The following is a 16791-nucleotide window of genomic DNA, read 5'->3' on the forward strand; positions in this document are numbered from 1 at the left end:
CCGTTCCCTGTGACAAATGCAGATCTTAAGTCACACACAATCCTGCTTCAAAAGTAAATACTCTCATTACGTGCATTTTTGTTTTCATTTCTTGGCCCACTCTGATCATCACTAAACCTAATTTCTCCTCAGACTCCAACCAGCAGTGAGGAATGCTGATCCTATGGCATTCTACTACTGTTTAAAAAAAACCCCAAATAATTGTGTAGTCCCTCGAGTTTTCTGAGGGCAAAAATTGCTCTCAAATACATCAGGAATCTATTCTGGAATCTGTCAGGGCAGTGCTCAGTCTGTTGCTGGTCCACTGGGGACATATGTGATTTCACTTTCAGGGGAGCTCTGCATTTTTTTTCTTAAAATACCCTGAAAATGCTCTTAGCTTCTCCCAACATTTGATTAGTCAGTTCCTGTGTTGATAACAAATATGTGACCAATTTTATGGAGTGAAAATGAACTAAAAACCTGTAGCTTGGTGAGGCTGAGACAAATAATATTTTACCAGCTTTTAGTTACTGTTTGTGACTTGCTGACTTAATCTGGATATGGTTGTTTCTGTACTGGGCATTGAATACACAATATCCCTCAAATTATAATAAAAGAGGAATATAATACTATTTGATAAAAAGCTTGACATTGAACATCTTTATGCTGGGAAAAAAAAATCTGCTTTGTGTGTGGAGACTTGAACTTGGAGATCAGGGAGAAATTTTTTTTTTTGTAATTCCTTCAATTAGTTTTTTTTTAATGAAACAGAAACAAAGTTTCAGTCTGTAATAAATACACAGTGCAATGTTTTGTTAGTGAACAACACTTCTTCAGTTTTAAGAATTTTTTCCACAATGTTTTGAGAGCTTTGTGTTTGTCGGCAAATATCTTGTCTAAATAGAACACATTGAAAACCCTTGATAATGTACTGTTACCTTCTGAAAGCTTGTGGTTATTACTTTAGGGGTATATTTATTGTGTGAAATCTTTCTTCACAGGGAAGCTTTAACAGCAGAGAAGGCAAACTCAAAAGCAAAGGCTTTCGGAAAGTACCAGACAGTGCATCAGCAGAATCGAAACCTTCCTGTTCCTCTAGATAAAAGGCAGAGGAGATAACTGGAAGTCTATTTCATGGGAAATAGACAACTGGGAATGATGTGCTCCTGTGCTTTTTATTTTTCTTTTCTTCTTGTATCTATTTGTTACCAGTGGGGTTTGTGGGTGAGATCAATGGGAGAGTGGAATTTTCTTTTCTGTTTGGATAAGGCCTTGAGTGTTTTCTCACTTTGCTAGACTTGAGCTCTGGTGATGGGAAACTCAGGCCATGTTTCTGTTCAGTGATTGCAGTTCCTCCTGGGATTAGCTGTAGAACAGGAATTCTGCTCATCTTTGGTAAAAAATGGGCAGTCATAATCAATACTTGTGATTTGTATTCTGTAGAGCCAAGGCCATGAGGGACATTTTGTGTGGGGAGGGTAAAGGTTTATCATCCCAAATGGTTTAAAAGCTTCCTTGGGGAACCTTAAGTGCTTCAATCTTGAAAAAAGGAGAAACTTTTTATGCAGGCAGTAAAAGACTTTCAGAGGAGCTGGAGTTTGTGAGGGGATGGAGGATTTCTCACAGTATATAGTTACTTTATCTATATTCTGTTGAGAATAGTTTTAAAATATGAATGCCTAAGATTTATCTTTGAGTATCCAGGACTTCTAAACCAGGCATTGTTCTTAGCTGTGTAGTTAACGTTGCAGATAGAACTACTGGGAAACAAATAATAATCTGCTTTTCTTAAACTGACATTGATTTCCAGGCCTTGTTAAAAAGTATTTTTTATTTTCCCCCTGTAAGTTGTAAGAAGTAATCTGCAAACAGATTCTTCCACTCGTGTTCATATTGGTCAAAATACTTATTACTGATGATTTTTCAGTTAACTAATATACTATTTAGTGACTCTGGCACTACTAGCAGTATTTCTCCAAAAGGAAGGGGTGAAAGAAAGGAGGCCAGTGTTGTCATAGCAGCATAATTGGACTGCCTAAAAGTTGTCATGGTAAGGATCATCTAAATACAAACCCCTGCATTTTGCTATGATACTGATGACAAAGGTTTTAATTAAACCTCTTTTTAATAACTAAAAAATTGATTTTTTCCCTTTCCAGCATGTATCTTTGCAGATTATTCCTTTCAAGTTTGTTTGATTTGTTGCATTTCTAAAAGTCTCTTCCTCTTGACCTTCTGGTTCTTGTGATTACAGGCTACAAGATTTGGCTCATCAACATCTCTCAGCCTACAGAAAAAAAGGGAATTAGGAACGATATAAATTTACAGGTTGTTTCTTAAAAAATAGGTGCAAAGCTGCTCTGAATTTGCAGTACTAAAGCTTTTTAGCCTGTATGGGGATGCATTTTTGTTCAGTGAACTCAAGTCTTTAGGCAATACTTGTTTTTTTTTGCCAAACTACTTATGTGAGATGACCTGGAGAAGCTGACTGAATAGTAGTCAAGTCTGATACTTCAGATTAAATATGTCAGCACTGCCCTGTCAGATTCCAGAATAGATTCCTGATGTATTGGAGGGCCGTTTTTGCTCTCAGAAAACTCTAGGGACTACATAATTATTTGGGTTTGTTTTTTAAACAGTAGTAGAATGCCATAGGATCAGCATTCCTCACTGCTGGTTTGGGGCCTGGGGAGAAATTAGGTTTAGTGATGATCAGAGTGGGCCAAGAAATTAAAACAAAATGCACATAACGAAAATATTTACTTTAGAAGCAGGATTGTGTGTGAATTAATATCTGCATTTGTCACAGGGAACTGAGCTCTATTCCATGGAAAAAAAAAATGTGTATGACCAGATTCCTTATTTAACTTGTGAAGCCCGGGATGAGGGGCAAGCTTAGGGGAGTGATAGAGCAGCTCGGTGGGCACTTGATTATTAATGGAGGAGGAAAAGGAGGAAAGCTTTGAACAAGATGCTGATGGAGGGAGAGGGTGTTCTTTATTAGTGCTCGTTCTCTGCAGCAATTGTACTCAAGCCCTACTGGCCAGGAAGTGCCTGGGTATGGGCTGCTCATGGGACATGGAGAGTGAATCTTGTTTTCCTTTGCTTCTGTGCATGGCCTTTGCTTTTGTTTTATTAAACTGCCTTTACCTTGACCCACGAGGTTTATTTCATCTTCTTCCCCTCCTGCCCCCAGTCCTGCTGAGGAGGGGAGTGATAGGGTGGCTTGGTGGAGTCCTGGCCTCCAGCCAAGCTCAGCCCACCACATCTGTGTCAAGAAATGCAGATTTAAGTGTACGTGACAAGATTCCTTAGCAAACTTGCAAAGCACGCTTGTAAGGGCAAGCTTTATAGAATTTGACAAGACACTAAATTTAAAGGCATAAAGAAAGAAAAAGTAAAGAAAGTCAGACAAGAATTCTCTCTTTTCAAATGTGTGGTTATATCAGCAAATAGTGTTATGCAAAAGCGCTCTCACATCTCATGCTCAGAATTTTTAATGCTGAAGATTCATCGTGTGTGGTCAGAATCTCTTGCTGTTCCTCCCAAATTAGATCTGTCTTCTTCCAACTCTTTCTGTCAGTCCTGTCTTATTCAGGCAAAATTCTAGTCAATGGATTTTCAGTGGGGTTTTTTTGGATACCAGATTTATGAATTGTAATAGGTAGATCAGGAAATGCATGAGAGAATTAATTTCTTAATTTGTGATAATGAAGAAAATGTCTCCAATTCCTTTTCTTTTTTCTTTAAAGAAGAAAATTAGGATTTGCATATTTTTCTTTCACAATACGTAGTTACAAATATTTGCAAGTGTAGTGCTGGTACTTATTTCAGTAGCACAACTAAATTTAACATACAAATTGATTTAGATGCAGTTCATAAGAAAGCTTTCAGTAGTCTGTTTCCTCTCGATGATATAACCTCATACTGTGGAGAATTAAAATAGAACAGTAATAGATTATGGAATAAATAAGGAAGCTTGATTTTAGAGAATGAGGGTATGGTTGACAGGATAATTTACTGTTGTATTTGTTGAGGTGTATTCTTCAGGTATAGCTGTAGCTTTCTATAGCATACAATTACACAGGATGATTTTTTTTGCAAAGTCTTCGGTATAATTTTATATTTGCCACTGCCAAGAGACTAGACTGTCAGCTGATTCAGCCCTGCCAATTCTCTCCTAACTGGGGTGGGAAAGAAACAGGAGAGTCAGGAGCTAAAATCCTGTGGACTGGGTTCTTGAACGTGTTGTTTGCTTTTAGTGGCCCTATGATGGTGCAAAGCACGAGAAGCTGTGTGCTTCTGTAGGTGGACCAGCAATTTAAAATCAGCAATTTTCCTTGTAAATTCATTCTCCTCTGCTGTTCACCACATCTGTGGCTTTAGGATGCTCTGGAGGTGTTTATATGGCCCAAGGCACACTGAGGCAGCAGAGTTCTCAGCAGGCGATTCTTTTGGGTGTAGTTAGTTGGCATAGACTAGAGGAACTTCCTTGTGTAAGAACATGAATTGAAGTCTGGGAAGAGCCATTAGTTAATGTTCCTTTTATAGTTTTGTTTCAGTTTATGGGGCAATTCACAGTTCCATGGATTGCTTCTTGGAGATGGGCGGTAAAGAAGGATTGAAAAAGTTCTGAGAGAACTATTTATATGTTGTCAAGAAATGGGCATGGAAATATTTCGGGTCAACTGGTCCATTTTTAATAGAAATTTTAAAAATGTGATAGATCTTACATGTTTTTTTTTTTTAAATCCTGTAAAGTTCTGTGTCTGTAATGACAACCATGTGACAGATATTCACAGCACTCCTACATTCCTTCCCCTGCAGTTAATTATACAATTTCTTTCCACCCTCACACCATTTGTTCTTTCCTTTCCTTAGCAAGCTGCAGATAGAAAAATCTGTGCCAGCAGAAGTCTAAATCTGGTCCACCATGTTCTAAGTCTTGAAGGTGTACAAAAATGGGATTCTTTTATGTCAAAGTAGCAGTAGTCTGCCACAGTTGAGGCTGTTAGGTTTAAGATAATTACAGAGAAGCAGCCAGAATTGCTGTCATGCTTAGTGACAAATGTGGGGTTGGGTGGAGCCTAAGGAGAGCATGCACAGGCTGCTGGGGGCAGAAAAGGAACTTGTCTCATTTATTTTAACCAGAATTGTTGTTTGAATTCTGATTTCTAATTATTTTTGTGTTGATCCAACAATTGTTGGTTTTTAGAGCTTACGTTCAGAAGGTTTGTGTGTTAGGAATGTGTATGTCAGGTTTACTTTCATTTGTGGGTTAGAACATGGTATTTTAGAATTCGTTTTCTTTTGCTCAGCTAGATTTCTATAGACATACTGACATTTGATATATAGGAACTACCTGACTTTGGAAAAACATTCATTTGTAAATAGAATGTAGCATGATGTAGTAACTATAGTCTCATTTAACATTAGAGGATGTATCTTAAATCATTATTCAGATCAGGGAAATAATTTTGACTATTTCTGGGGTGCTGGTAGTTACTGAATATTGCTGTTGCTTAATTGTATCATGGTAGTACAAAAAAGGTTCTTGGTCAGGTGTGAGAAGTAGGACAGTGAAATAATTTTGGAAGCAGAAGGTGTAGTCAGTCTCAGGGTCCCAAACAGTGGGCACATTAGTAGATTCAAAGTGAGGAAGTTTCTACATCTAAAGGATTTTAAAGTTTACTGGAGTTTTTAAGCTTATTATATCTAATTAAAAAGATGGTACGATTAAGAAAAGAGTTGCTGTTAAATAAAAGCAGGACTGTAAATGAGTGGCTTACATGTGTGTGCTCTCAACTGAGGGTGTGCCTAGTAAGATGCAGATACTAAGAGAATTAAGATCTGGACATACATTAAAGTAGTGCTTATTTAATGATAGAAGAGATTCAAAGTGTCTTACTGAATTCTACCACTGTCAATGCTACTTTTCCATTTGAAATGACTGATAAAAGACATTATTTCAAAAGGTTGATTTCTTAAGGTGATTTCAAAAGGTTGGTTTCTCAAGGTTTAGAGTTTTTCAGTTGTTTAAATCATTGCTAAAACACGACAGATTTACGTGTGTACGTGTACTTGTGTAAAACATGAAGGTAGTATCAAATGTTTTTTTGTTAGTTTGGTGTCTGTGTTGTTGCTGTTTTGGGTTTTATTTGGTGTGGTTTCTGTTTTGTTTTTTAGAATGTGGAGTTGCAGAACATCAATTCAACCTAAAAGTCTGATGACATGCATTTAAGTCCCCTAATTCCTTCTAATAAAGCACAGACTGTGAGCCTGTTCAGGAATTCATATTTCCAAAAGCTCAGCATGTTGTATAGGCAATGAATAGAGGGAAAAAATAAGAAGAAAAACAAATTCAGATGAGGATGTTATCTGAAATGAACATCATAAGCCATAGCAATTTAGGCTAATTATCTGTACTCCAACCCTAACATGGGAAAAATCCATTTTGAGTTTGATCTGCGTTGAGGAAGGGAGTGCAAGACACACCTCTGGAACAGAGACAGATCCCTGTACTCAGATGTAGTATAAATATTTTAGGACAAGTCAGTGTTCTGAAAAACCTAAAAGTGTAAAAGAACAGCAATGTCCAATAGGAATGTTGTAATTTATCATAGGATTGATTATTTCAAATATGCTTTTCTTTGTCACCTCTATTGAGTGAAGTCTGTCTATAAGTTTATATGTTTGAGTACTGTGAATTTGTTGTTGCCTTTCTGTATAACTCAATAAAATTATTTTTTTCTGTTGAAGATACTTTTTGTTGAATTCAGTTCTTTCTGTTGAATCTCCTTTGCTTGCATCTGACCTTTATTTATGTTGATTTTGCTTCATTTTTTCGTTTACCATGCTGTTCAGTTTTTGGATGCCAGAAGAACAAAGGTTTGTCTGCTACTTGCAGTAAATTTATTTTTCAAAATCCAGTATCACTTTTTGTGTTTTTTTTGTTTGCTTTTTAGAGATGCAGTAATCCTGTTTACTAAACTTTTCATAGCTTTAGCTTCCAAAATGAAAAATAAAACCAACCAGCCCCAACTCAGTCCTTCCCCAAAGTCCCGTTTAATTGTAGTGAGGGCTTTGATTGGCTTGATGAACAGCAGTACTGTTGAGCACCATGAAGAGCAGATTTATCATTAGTCTATGAGGTAATTTAGAAAACATGGACTACTGAGTCTTTGAGCTTTGTAGGTACACATTGATTGTTCTTATGGATGTGTCCCTGCCTAGTGTTTGCATTTGTTGCTATTAATTTTATCTGTAGCTGACATTATTTTGTGTCTGTATATGTTGTCTTCTTTTTTCTTTCTAGAAGCACTTGAAAGATATCATTACAAATATTGTCACGTGCATTTGATATTTTATTAGATCATTTGGTATACTTCCATTACTAATTCTAATGACTTTTTGTAACAGCATACAACATAACTTGAATCAAATACCAATTCTACAATCAGATCCTAAGCTAATTTTTTCTCTTTTGTCGTCTTTATTGCAGCATCTGCAAATGACAATCCAGGCACTTCAAGATGAGCTTAGAACCCAGAGAGACCTTAACCATCTTCTCCAGCAAGAAAGTGGGAACCGAGGGGCTGAGCATTTTACCATTGAGCTCACGGAGGAGAATTTTCGAAGACTTCAGGCAGAGCATGATAGACAAGCTAAAGAGCTCTTCCTGTTGAGAAAAACTCTAGAAGAAATGGAGCTTAGGATTGAAACACAAAAGCAAACACTAAATGCCAGAGATGAATCAATAAAAAAGCTTCTAGAGATGTTGCAAAGTAAAGGTTTGCCTTCTAAAGGAATGGAAGATGACAATGAAAGAACTCGAAGGATGGCAGAGGCTGAATCTCAGGTTAATCACTTAGAAGTGATTTTAGATCAGAAGGAGAAGGAAAACATGCATCTTAGAGAGGTAATTAAAAACTCATTTATTTGTTTAAAGTACATATTTTTGTTAAAAATAGTCATGGAACTTGTTGCAGTTTTAGAAATATAATTAGAATATTTAAGTGTTTTCTTTGTGTGCTCTGATTTTTGGATGAAAAGGATAGCATGCATTTGTACTGTATGATATTTGAAAGCAAGAATAAGAAAGTATGGAAGAGAAGTAGATATATTTGGGCTTATTGTTTCTGAAATGTTGCTTTGCCAAGTTTCTTTATCCTTTCATTTTGATGAAGTGATATCTGGCAAGTGAAGACTAGACCTACTGAAGAGGGAAGTGACACCTGCTTCTGCTCTAAGGAGTCATGAGTGCATGCTACCTTTGTGTTGGATATTTATGCCTCTAGTGTTTGAAAAGAGTGTTTAAAAATAATTTTCCTTGCATATAAACAAAGACTTCTGCCTATGCGTATTTCTAATGTATTTTCATGTGGGGATACTCCAACTTTTTATGTAAATATATGTTATGTCACATAAAAACACTGTGCTGCTGGCTGTGCTCTGCTTTGAGAAAACCTAAATTTGATCCCAAGCCCACCTGCACCAGCTGCCTACATCACTTGTAAATGCATTTTTGGGACTGGATTTGGCATGATTGGATTAGTACAATTGAAAGAAAATCTAGCCTGGTGTCAAGCCCATCTGCCCCTTTAGATGCCAGCAGTGTTCTCATGTGACTGTCAGGCAAACAAGGCAGGCCAGTCTTCCCCACAAAGACCTTGCTAAGGAGGGTGAAAATTTGCAGGGAGGTTGTGGATAACGATACACAGCAAGGGAAGTCAGGAGACAAACGTCTGTTCACTGAGAAACTCAGCAGCAGTGTGGTCACTGCAAACACCAGTTTGCCTGATGGCTCAAAGCACAAATGAAATTAGTGCAAGAGCTTAAGAATTAAGCTTGAGATTAAGAACAGCTATTTACATCTAGAGATGGTAGGCAAAATATTTTCTTTGCTATGGATAAATTATTTTATATTTAGCTTATGTTCCTCTCTAACCTAGAATATACATTGAGGACTCAGTAGTTCCTGCTGCCAATTTGAAGCTTAGAAAGTGGAAAATGTCATGGTAGGCTTCAGTAAAGCTTTCTTGTGAAGATTGGATCCTGAATCTTTTCACAGGCAGAATTTTAATTAAAACTGGTGTAATGCAATAATAGATCCTGAAAGGAATTGCATAAGGAGTTAATGCTTCTGAATATGTGATGAGGAAGGGTTGTGGAATAAGTTCTATAAACTAGCAGACAAGTTTCTGGATTTAGGTCTGCATACACTCTGTTTTCAAAGATGGGTAATTGTGTGATTTTCTTTCATCTGTTGTATCAGTGTCAATTAAGTTTGTGAGCCCTAATTTGGCTATTTATGGGACATGAGGAAATTTGAAGAAAGTTTCTAATGAGAACGATTATCAAGGGCAGTGAGAAGTAGAACTAAATTGAGCACGAAAACTAGATGAAATGTAAGCTTCCAAGTAAAGCCAATTGGCATCCAGTGTACTGATTAGTCCAGGACATGCTGAGAGGAGATATTAGGGCTACCTACAGACTGTGCATGTTTCTCCTGTATTTATACTGAATTAATTTGATGTTCCTCCCAGTTGTTCTCAGTGGCAGGGAAGTGTGTTGTTTCTCCCTCAGTAAACTGAGGGAACGTATGTGAATATAAAGGCTGTCTTTTGTCTGGAGTTCTGCAAGTGTAGAATGGGATTTACTACTAATGACATGCTGATATACCTTGGTAAGTGATCAAGGTTTAAAATTTTACTGCATCTGTTGCTTGGAATCTGTCCCAGCCAGATTGGCAGGAACTGTCTAATGTTTTGGACATTTTGACTCACTATTTCATTGTTTTTATAAGAATTCAAGGCTTTGGGTGCAGTCTCTCTTTCCACCTCTCTTTCTGTTGCACGTACTATTTATAGGTTTTACTTTTATTTATTTTTAAGTTTCTGCATATTTGAAGTTGCAGGGAGCTTGGAAGTATGATGTGTAGGCTGTAGGAACTCTTTAGAAACAAAGTGTTTTAGTAGGTGCCTGTTTGTTTATCCAGTACTCCGGATTTTATTGTTCTGGTTCTTGGAAAATGTACTGAGGTTCAAATTTTTTCTTTTGCTTTCTTGTTATGGAAAGTTGTCTGCATGCTTTGAAGTAACATCAGACATTATGTATAGTTTAAAAGTATTACATATTTGTTAAAATTCCAAGTAGATCAACCTTTGATCTTTATGTGTAACTTGGTAAATCCTTTTTCTGCAGTGCTCATTTGAATTTCTGTCTCTGCTTTTAGTCTTCATCCTGCACAATACAGGTTCTCAGTATGATAAAACAGAGGTTACTAGGTTGAGTCTTCTGCAGCAGCCTCCCCAGTGGATTAATATTTTTTTTCCGTAACTGGTGTTTGTAGTTTTTCATCCTAACTGTGTAAATCACCTGGCAGAGTTACTGAACATTTGTTTTTCGTCCTGAGAATGCTTTAAAAGTAAGCTAGAACTTGGATACATTCTTAATGACTTTGGTTCATGAATTATTTAGAATTCACTCAAATTGTGTTAATCTTTCTATACCCTTAACAAAATATGTGTCATTTTAGAACATAATCTAAAATATTCTGCTTTCTTTATTTTTACAGGTTGGAGTATAGCTCAAGTGTTGAGTGTATTTCTGAGAAAGTAGTATGGGGTCATGTCTACTGTTCTGTTTGAAATCCTGGATGGCTGTTTCTTGTCTTTAATTAGTTTTGCTGTTTTATTTCTGCTGCTGCACTTGAAATTGTCTGTACCAGGGGAGATTTAGGGAGATTCAGGGATGCCTTCATGGAAAGGGTTGTTAAATGCTGGAATGGACAACTTGAGGAAGTGATGGGGTCCCCATCCCTGAAGGTGTTCAAGAAATGACTGGGTTTGACACTCAGTGCCCTGGTCTGATTGACAAGGTGGAGCTTTCCAAAGACTTTAGACTTGATGGTCTTGGATGCCTTTTCCAACCTTAATGACTTGGTGATTCTGTGAAACAAGGATGATAAAATTCTGTGTAGCATCACATGAAGTTATTCAACAAATAGGGTTTGTTTGTGTCAGTTTACCTTTACAATGATTCTGCTGTAGTTTCCAGCAGAAAGAGTGCTGTCTGTGGAAAAAAGTTAACATGGTGCAGTTTAAGTTGAATATGGAAAAAATTAACTGAAGACAGCTGATTTTCTACAGCCTCAACATTACATTAAAATGTAAATGTAGAGATGGACTTCTCAGAAGCCCTTTGCTGTTGGTGTTTAATTAAAAATTACTTTTGATCTGAATTTTTCAGTTCATGAAATTTAATTGTGTATCAACCTAGCTAAAAGAAGGTAGTCTTACATGTTTTCCCCTAATGCAACCATAATTTTCTCTCTTATTCGGTTTATTTCTTAGTGCTTTAAAACTGTGCAAAGCTGGAATTTCTTCTTTTCATTAATTTTGTTCATCTTTTAGATAATTCAACATGCTGGTGTAGAAAGCTATTAATAATCCCTGGTGGATGATGTTTTGATTAAACCAGAGAATTAAACTACCATGTTGTGAGAGAAACTGAAGCAAGTGGTCCTGAAACATTGGGAATTAAGGACAGCCTCTTGAACACACCTGTATCTGAAATGAATGTCAGTTCTCTCTCCTTGACCTGCACCACCTGAGCACTGATCTACAAGGAATTGAATTGTAAAGGAGATGTTCTTTGTTACTCCACAGCTGATTTTGTCTAGCTGGTAACTTTTTCACTTAACTAGGTAGAGAGAAATAACTTCTTGTTATCTGTCGGACTCTACCACCTTGTCAATTATTAATTTTCTGGCAATTTCACACAAGAATGCACATTATCAGAAATAAATATCCTACTGTTCTGATTGGCTGGTTATCCAAGAATCATGCAGAAATTTCTTGATTTTAAGCCATTGATTGCTTCTTGCCCTTCCCCCACCCACCCTCCCGAGTAGGCTCAGCAGAATTTGATAATTATAGCTGCCTTCAAAGATCTGGAAGTTCTCCAGGCTTTAGATGGTATTTCTTACAGAAAGTACAGGTGAGAGTAATGGAATTGGCTGGTGTACTAGAGGCAGAGAAATAACTCCAGAAAATAAAACTTTTTTCCCCCCTTCATTTGCTTTCATATTCTTTTGGGAGATAAAGGCTAACTGTGAGGTGCTGACTTGGTGGCCCTCAAAGATTGTACCTTTCTGAGTGTGCAATCCATGCATTTTTAAACTTTGTTTCACAAAAGCAAACTTGTGATGACAGTTTTACTCAAGCTTTGTATTTGAGGGCCTTAGCAGTGGCAAATGTGAGATGCATTATCGAGCAGGAGAAGGAGAACAAAGCTCAAGTTGGAATCCTGCTCTTTTACAGGAATAGCAAAGAATGCCAATGTCAGCAAGGTTCACTAAAATTTTGGGAAATAAACTGTGTAAAAAATGGGGTTAAAATGGGGTTATAGATTTCTTTCCTCTATCAAAGAATTTAAAATCTAGGCCAGAAGCTTCACAGGGATAGCAGGATTCCCAGCTTGGAGAGAGTTATAGCCAAGGTTTCCTGAGGTCCTGATTCACAAAGCAAGAAAGAACAAATCTAGCTCTGAGAAACAGTGTGAGCATGGGTTGCTGCTGCAGTTTTGGGAGATGGAGCCTCTTAAGAGTGTTGAGCTCTGTTTCATGCTTTCTGAGGATTTCTGCCCAGATTGCACTTGGTTTTCCATCACTGTTAGACTGAGTCCTATGCCTTTAACCAACTAAATTCACTCAAGTATTTTTGTTAGTGTTTTTCAAAGGCAGATGGACTTCATTCTTGTTTTCTGAAAAAAAAAAAAAAGTTTTTGCTTTGATAAGAAACTTAATGTGTCCTGTGGGGAACACAGTGGTCTTTGCAAGTAGATTTAAGGAAAAGGATGTTCTTGGTTTGTTAGTGATTGAAAATCTGTCTTGAAGCCATAATAATGTCATACTACGACCTTCTTTGTGTTCAGAATGAAATATCATAAAGATCACTAAATATACATTCTTGTCAGAAAACACAAGATGCCTGCCTTAAAATTCTTAAATTGGTTATCACATGTCTCTTCTAGAATTTTAAATAAACATTTGTTTCTCTATAACTTTGGGAGAACTGTAGGTAATATGGGGATTTTATCATGTGGAAATCTAGCACAGATGTTTGGTATTACTTTTTTTTAAACATAGTGACCACACATTATTTACCCTAAGTACCATTAAGTATTTTTTTATTATTGCTATTAAAAACTTGCCTAAGGCAAAGTCCCACTAAGTCTCTAGTGAAGTTAAATGTTAAAATTCCAGCAAGTATTTTATTATATATACATACACGTATATTACACATGCCCTCTCTGTACAACATACAATTTCACTAAAACAAATTCTGAGATCATATAGGATTTTATATACACATTTTTAACTCTTATCTTGCATGTATTCTTAAAATAATGTTGTTGCTCATGGTTTAAAGTTACAGCTTTTTTGTATTTAGTAGAAAAGAAGAACAACACATCTTTATAATAATTTAAAGTGTACTTCTGAACTTTCAAGGGGCTTTTTAAAACTTTGCTCTATCTTTGAACTCAGCTTGGTCAAATAACGAAGGCTGCTGATAGGATTTGAACTGCCATCATGAATTAGTTATTGCATGTTTTTGAAGTTATTAATGGAGCAAAGTTCCTTCTTCCACTGTGAATAGAACAGATGCCTTGAAGACTTTTGGTGTTTACTGTAAATGTCTTACACTGGAGCCAGTAGTAATTTACTAAGGAAATGCTTTATCGACACCAAACGTTTCTTCCCTGAAGTTGGTTGCACAGATTAACAACCATTCTAGGCTGAGCTTTTTTATTAGGTTCATTAGTACCTCTTTCCTTTTATTTCTCCTGCCTCAACTCAAAATATTAATCTTATTTTCTCTAAAGCCAATTGCTTTTCATCAAAATATCAATAGTAATACGTGTTTTTAAGGTGACCCCTTAAGTATACAGAAGGGCTCTGCAGTGTTGGCAGTTGCTGGAGACATGAGAAAATAGACAGAACCTGATTATGCTCTAGAGAACAGTTGTTACTTCTAACACAGCCCATTCAGATTTTGCTATGCCCTGTGATATTCTTGCCAGGGTGCTTGGTTGCAATAGTTTTTATAAGTCCATGAAGAATTGGAAGGCTTTGTTCATTTAGAAATCACTTTCTTTAAAAGCAAGATTGACCTCCATGACACCACCACCAGTAGTTTGGGATCTCATATATGAGAAAGCTGTCAGTTTGCAACTGCCATGTCTCATACTAACAACTAAAAAATTATTTTTTGGAAGAGGGAAAAACCAGATTCATAAATAAGTTGGATTTCTGTACCTTTCTATGTGTCGAGGTGATCAGTATTGGTCCTGCTAGCATTCCTGGAAAGTGCATCCTTTAGAAGGCAATCTGGAGACTGGCTTAAATTGCTGTAATTCAAATGTTGTCCCCAGACATAAAATACTGTCTTTGCAAGGTTCTTTGCTCAGTTCACACATTTACTACTTCCTGGTTGCATGTTAAAATTTTGGAGAAAAGCCACAATGAAATAGAGAAAAATGATCAATTTTGGTTTCTTTCATATTCCCTGTTCTGTAAATGTGCTGCTACTCATTTCTGTGCCAATAACTTCATTTTTCTGTAATGTAATTAACTTTCTCTAGCTCCATCTTCCTTTTTTGTGAGAATGACTGTAGCTCATGGAGGTGACTCACAGCTCTGAGATGTTAATGTGTTTTTTTCAGAATCAGAACTGAATTTCCAGGGAAGGGGAGAGTTGGCCACCCTGGAATTCCAGTGTACACTTCTCTGATTTAGACCCTCTCTGTTAGCTGAGTTGAAATTGCTTTGACTTAGGAAACACTCAGCCTTTTACCTGGGCTGGAAATCCATGTGTTGTCACACGAGCTGGAGTTGCAGAAAGCTGCAACAGGCCAATCTCCTGCCAGAGTCTACATCTGTATATCTGCATATATATGTATGAGCACACTTTTTCCCTTGCAAGGATGCAAAGACTGAAATGAAGAAAATGTTTTTTTGCCTTCAAAAACAACCTCCTCTCTCCTCTACCCCCCAGTCTGTTAAAAAAGAAGTTTTTCATTTGCTAAATTTTTTCCTTGTACAAGTCTTAAACTTTGTGTAAGAAAATGAGTTTTGCCTTGGTATGTGCTGGCTTATTTTAGTAATGAAAGTGGAAGTTTTATTGTAGGTAGTAGAACAGAGCTAATAATGTAAACCCTTTCTAAAGTTTCACCTAAAACTCAGCTTAATGAAGGAAAGTAATGTTAGATTAAACTGTTTAACAAAACAGTATTTCTGATTTAGTGAATAGATGATAATATCCTAATTTTATAGATGTAGTTAATGGCTTGTGACACAGTCCTGATAACAGGAAAATTTTTTTGGTTGTTAACAGTTTGAGGCTGGTATTCCAACATTATTATAAGGCTGTCGATATATTTATGCACAAAATAAAATTTGATAATGGCTATTAACATATTTAATCTCCCTATAAATATTTGGTTAAAATATTGTGAATAATAATGCTCTGAAAGACATATCCACCAAAAATGTGGATATGTTTGAAAGAACTGAGGACAAAATTCTGTGGGTTTTTTTTTTGAGTCAGATGAGGTCAGTGGGATTGACTGATTTAAGGGGAATAGGATTAGATTTGAGAGAATAAATGAATCCAGACTTGGTTACTGGTAGGCTACATTTGTTGGAAGGAAGTTGTTTGCTGTAGCTTTTCTGTAGATGGAACTAATGTCTTCACCTGCTTGGTTTATTTCCATATATCAGCACATCATCTTTTCCCTGAAACATAACCCTTTAAAAAACAAAACAACCCACGTGTTTTAGAGCCATTTGTGTCTAATGAGTGTATTTAGCATAGTTACTGGCTCTGTGTGTTCTTCATTGCCCTGCTTTTTATGGAATTCACTTGAATGCATTCTTTCTAAATATACAATTTGTGTTCTTTCCTAGAGACCTGTGATAATGGAAGATTTTTGATGTAGTCCAAGTTCCACTGATAGTAATTTAAAAAAAAGAAAAATAATGTAGTAATTGTTAGAGTGATGCTTAGTCAGCTGATGGCTGTACTTGGTAACTGCAAACAGATTCTTAGTGGTGCTCCACTGGCTGCTGTATGCTCCATTAACAAAGTTCTTATGCTGCTGTTGCTCTGCAATGTTGTCTGGTTCCTAATTGCATTCAGACGAGTGTTTTTTGGGAAAAAATTCTAGATGGGGCTAATAAAGGGCCATTTATTAAAGGGAATGAGCTGCACACACCTTTCTCCTTAAAGTATGCATGTGGAGAATGCATTATTTTCATTTTCTAATAGATAATTAACATCTAGTTATCTATTTTTATAGTCACACTGCTTTAATTGATTTTGACTCTTACATATTTAATTTCTCTGAATATAAATTTATTCATAAAAGTACATAGACCTTAGATTTTAGTTTTATAACAATGAATACATGCTAAAATATGTGGTTTTATTTTCTTTTACTCATTATTTGAGTCAAAACTAAACATTGGAAAATATTTCTTTAATGTATAATCTTTAGAAGGATAACTTTGGGAATTTCTCAATTCATGAGATCCTTTGAGCAAGTTCCTGCAAATACTGACTTAATTAAATTTCTACTTTTTCATTATCTGCTGGATTTTTGCAAGGTTTATTAACTAGAGCAGTGGTCTTCAGATGCTGAGCAAGAAACAGTGCATTGGTTACTAGGTATTTGAAAGTATAGGGAAAAAAATGAGGCCCTAAATAATTCCTAAAAATCAGCCAGTAGCTAACTGGAAGATTTGCA

At 36.3% G+C, this 16791-nt stretch overlaps 1 protein-coding gene across 12 annotated transcripts in view; it reads left to right on the forward strand.

Moving 5' to 3' along the window:
* Nucleotides 1–16791, forward strand: part of ERC2 (ELKS/RAB6-interacting/CAST family member 2) — a 404850-nt gene that overhangs the window by 43465 nt on the left and 344594 nt on the right. For all 12 annotated transcript variants that reach the window (XR_008483247.1, XR_008483246.1, XR_008483248.1 and 9 more), the window contains one exon: nt 7484–7900. Coding sequence is in view for 1 of the 12 variants with exons in the window: in XM_054280975.1 (XP_054136950.1) it covers nt 7484–7900 (417 nt within the window). In the remaining 11 variants the exon portion in view is untranslated. The remainder of the gene's footprint in view (nt 1–7483; nt 7901–16791) is intronic.

Source organism: Melozone crissalis, unplaced genomic scaffold (assembly GCF_028551555.1).
Source record: "Melozone crissalis strain CALT ecotype California unplaced genomic scaffold, PUWL_Pcris_2 ptg000029l_1, whole genome shotgun sequence".
NCBI lineage: Eukaryota > Metazoa > Chordata > Aves > Passeriformes > Passerellidae > Melozone > Melozone crissalis.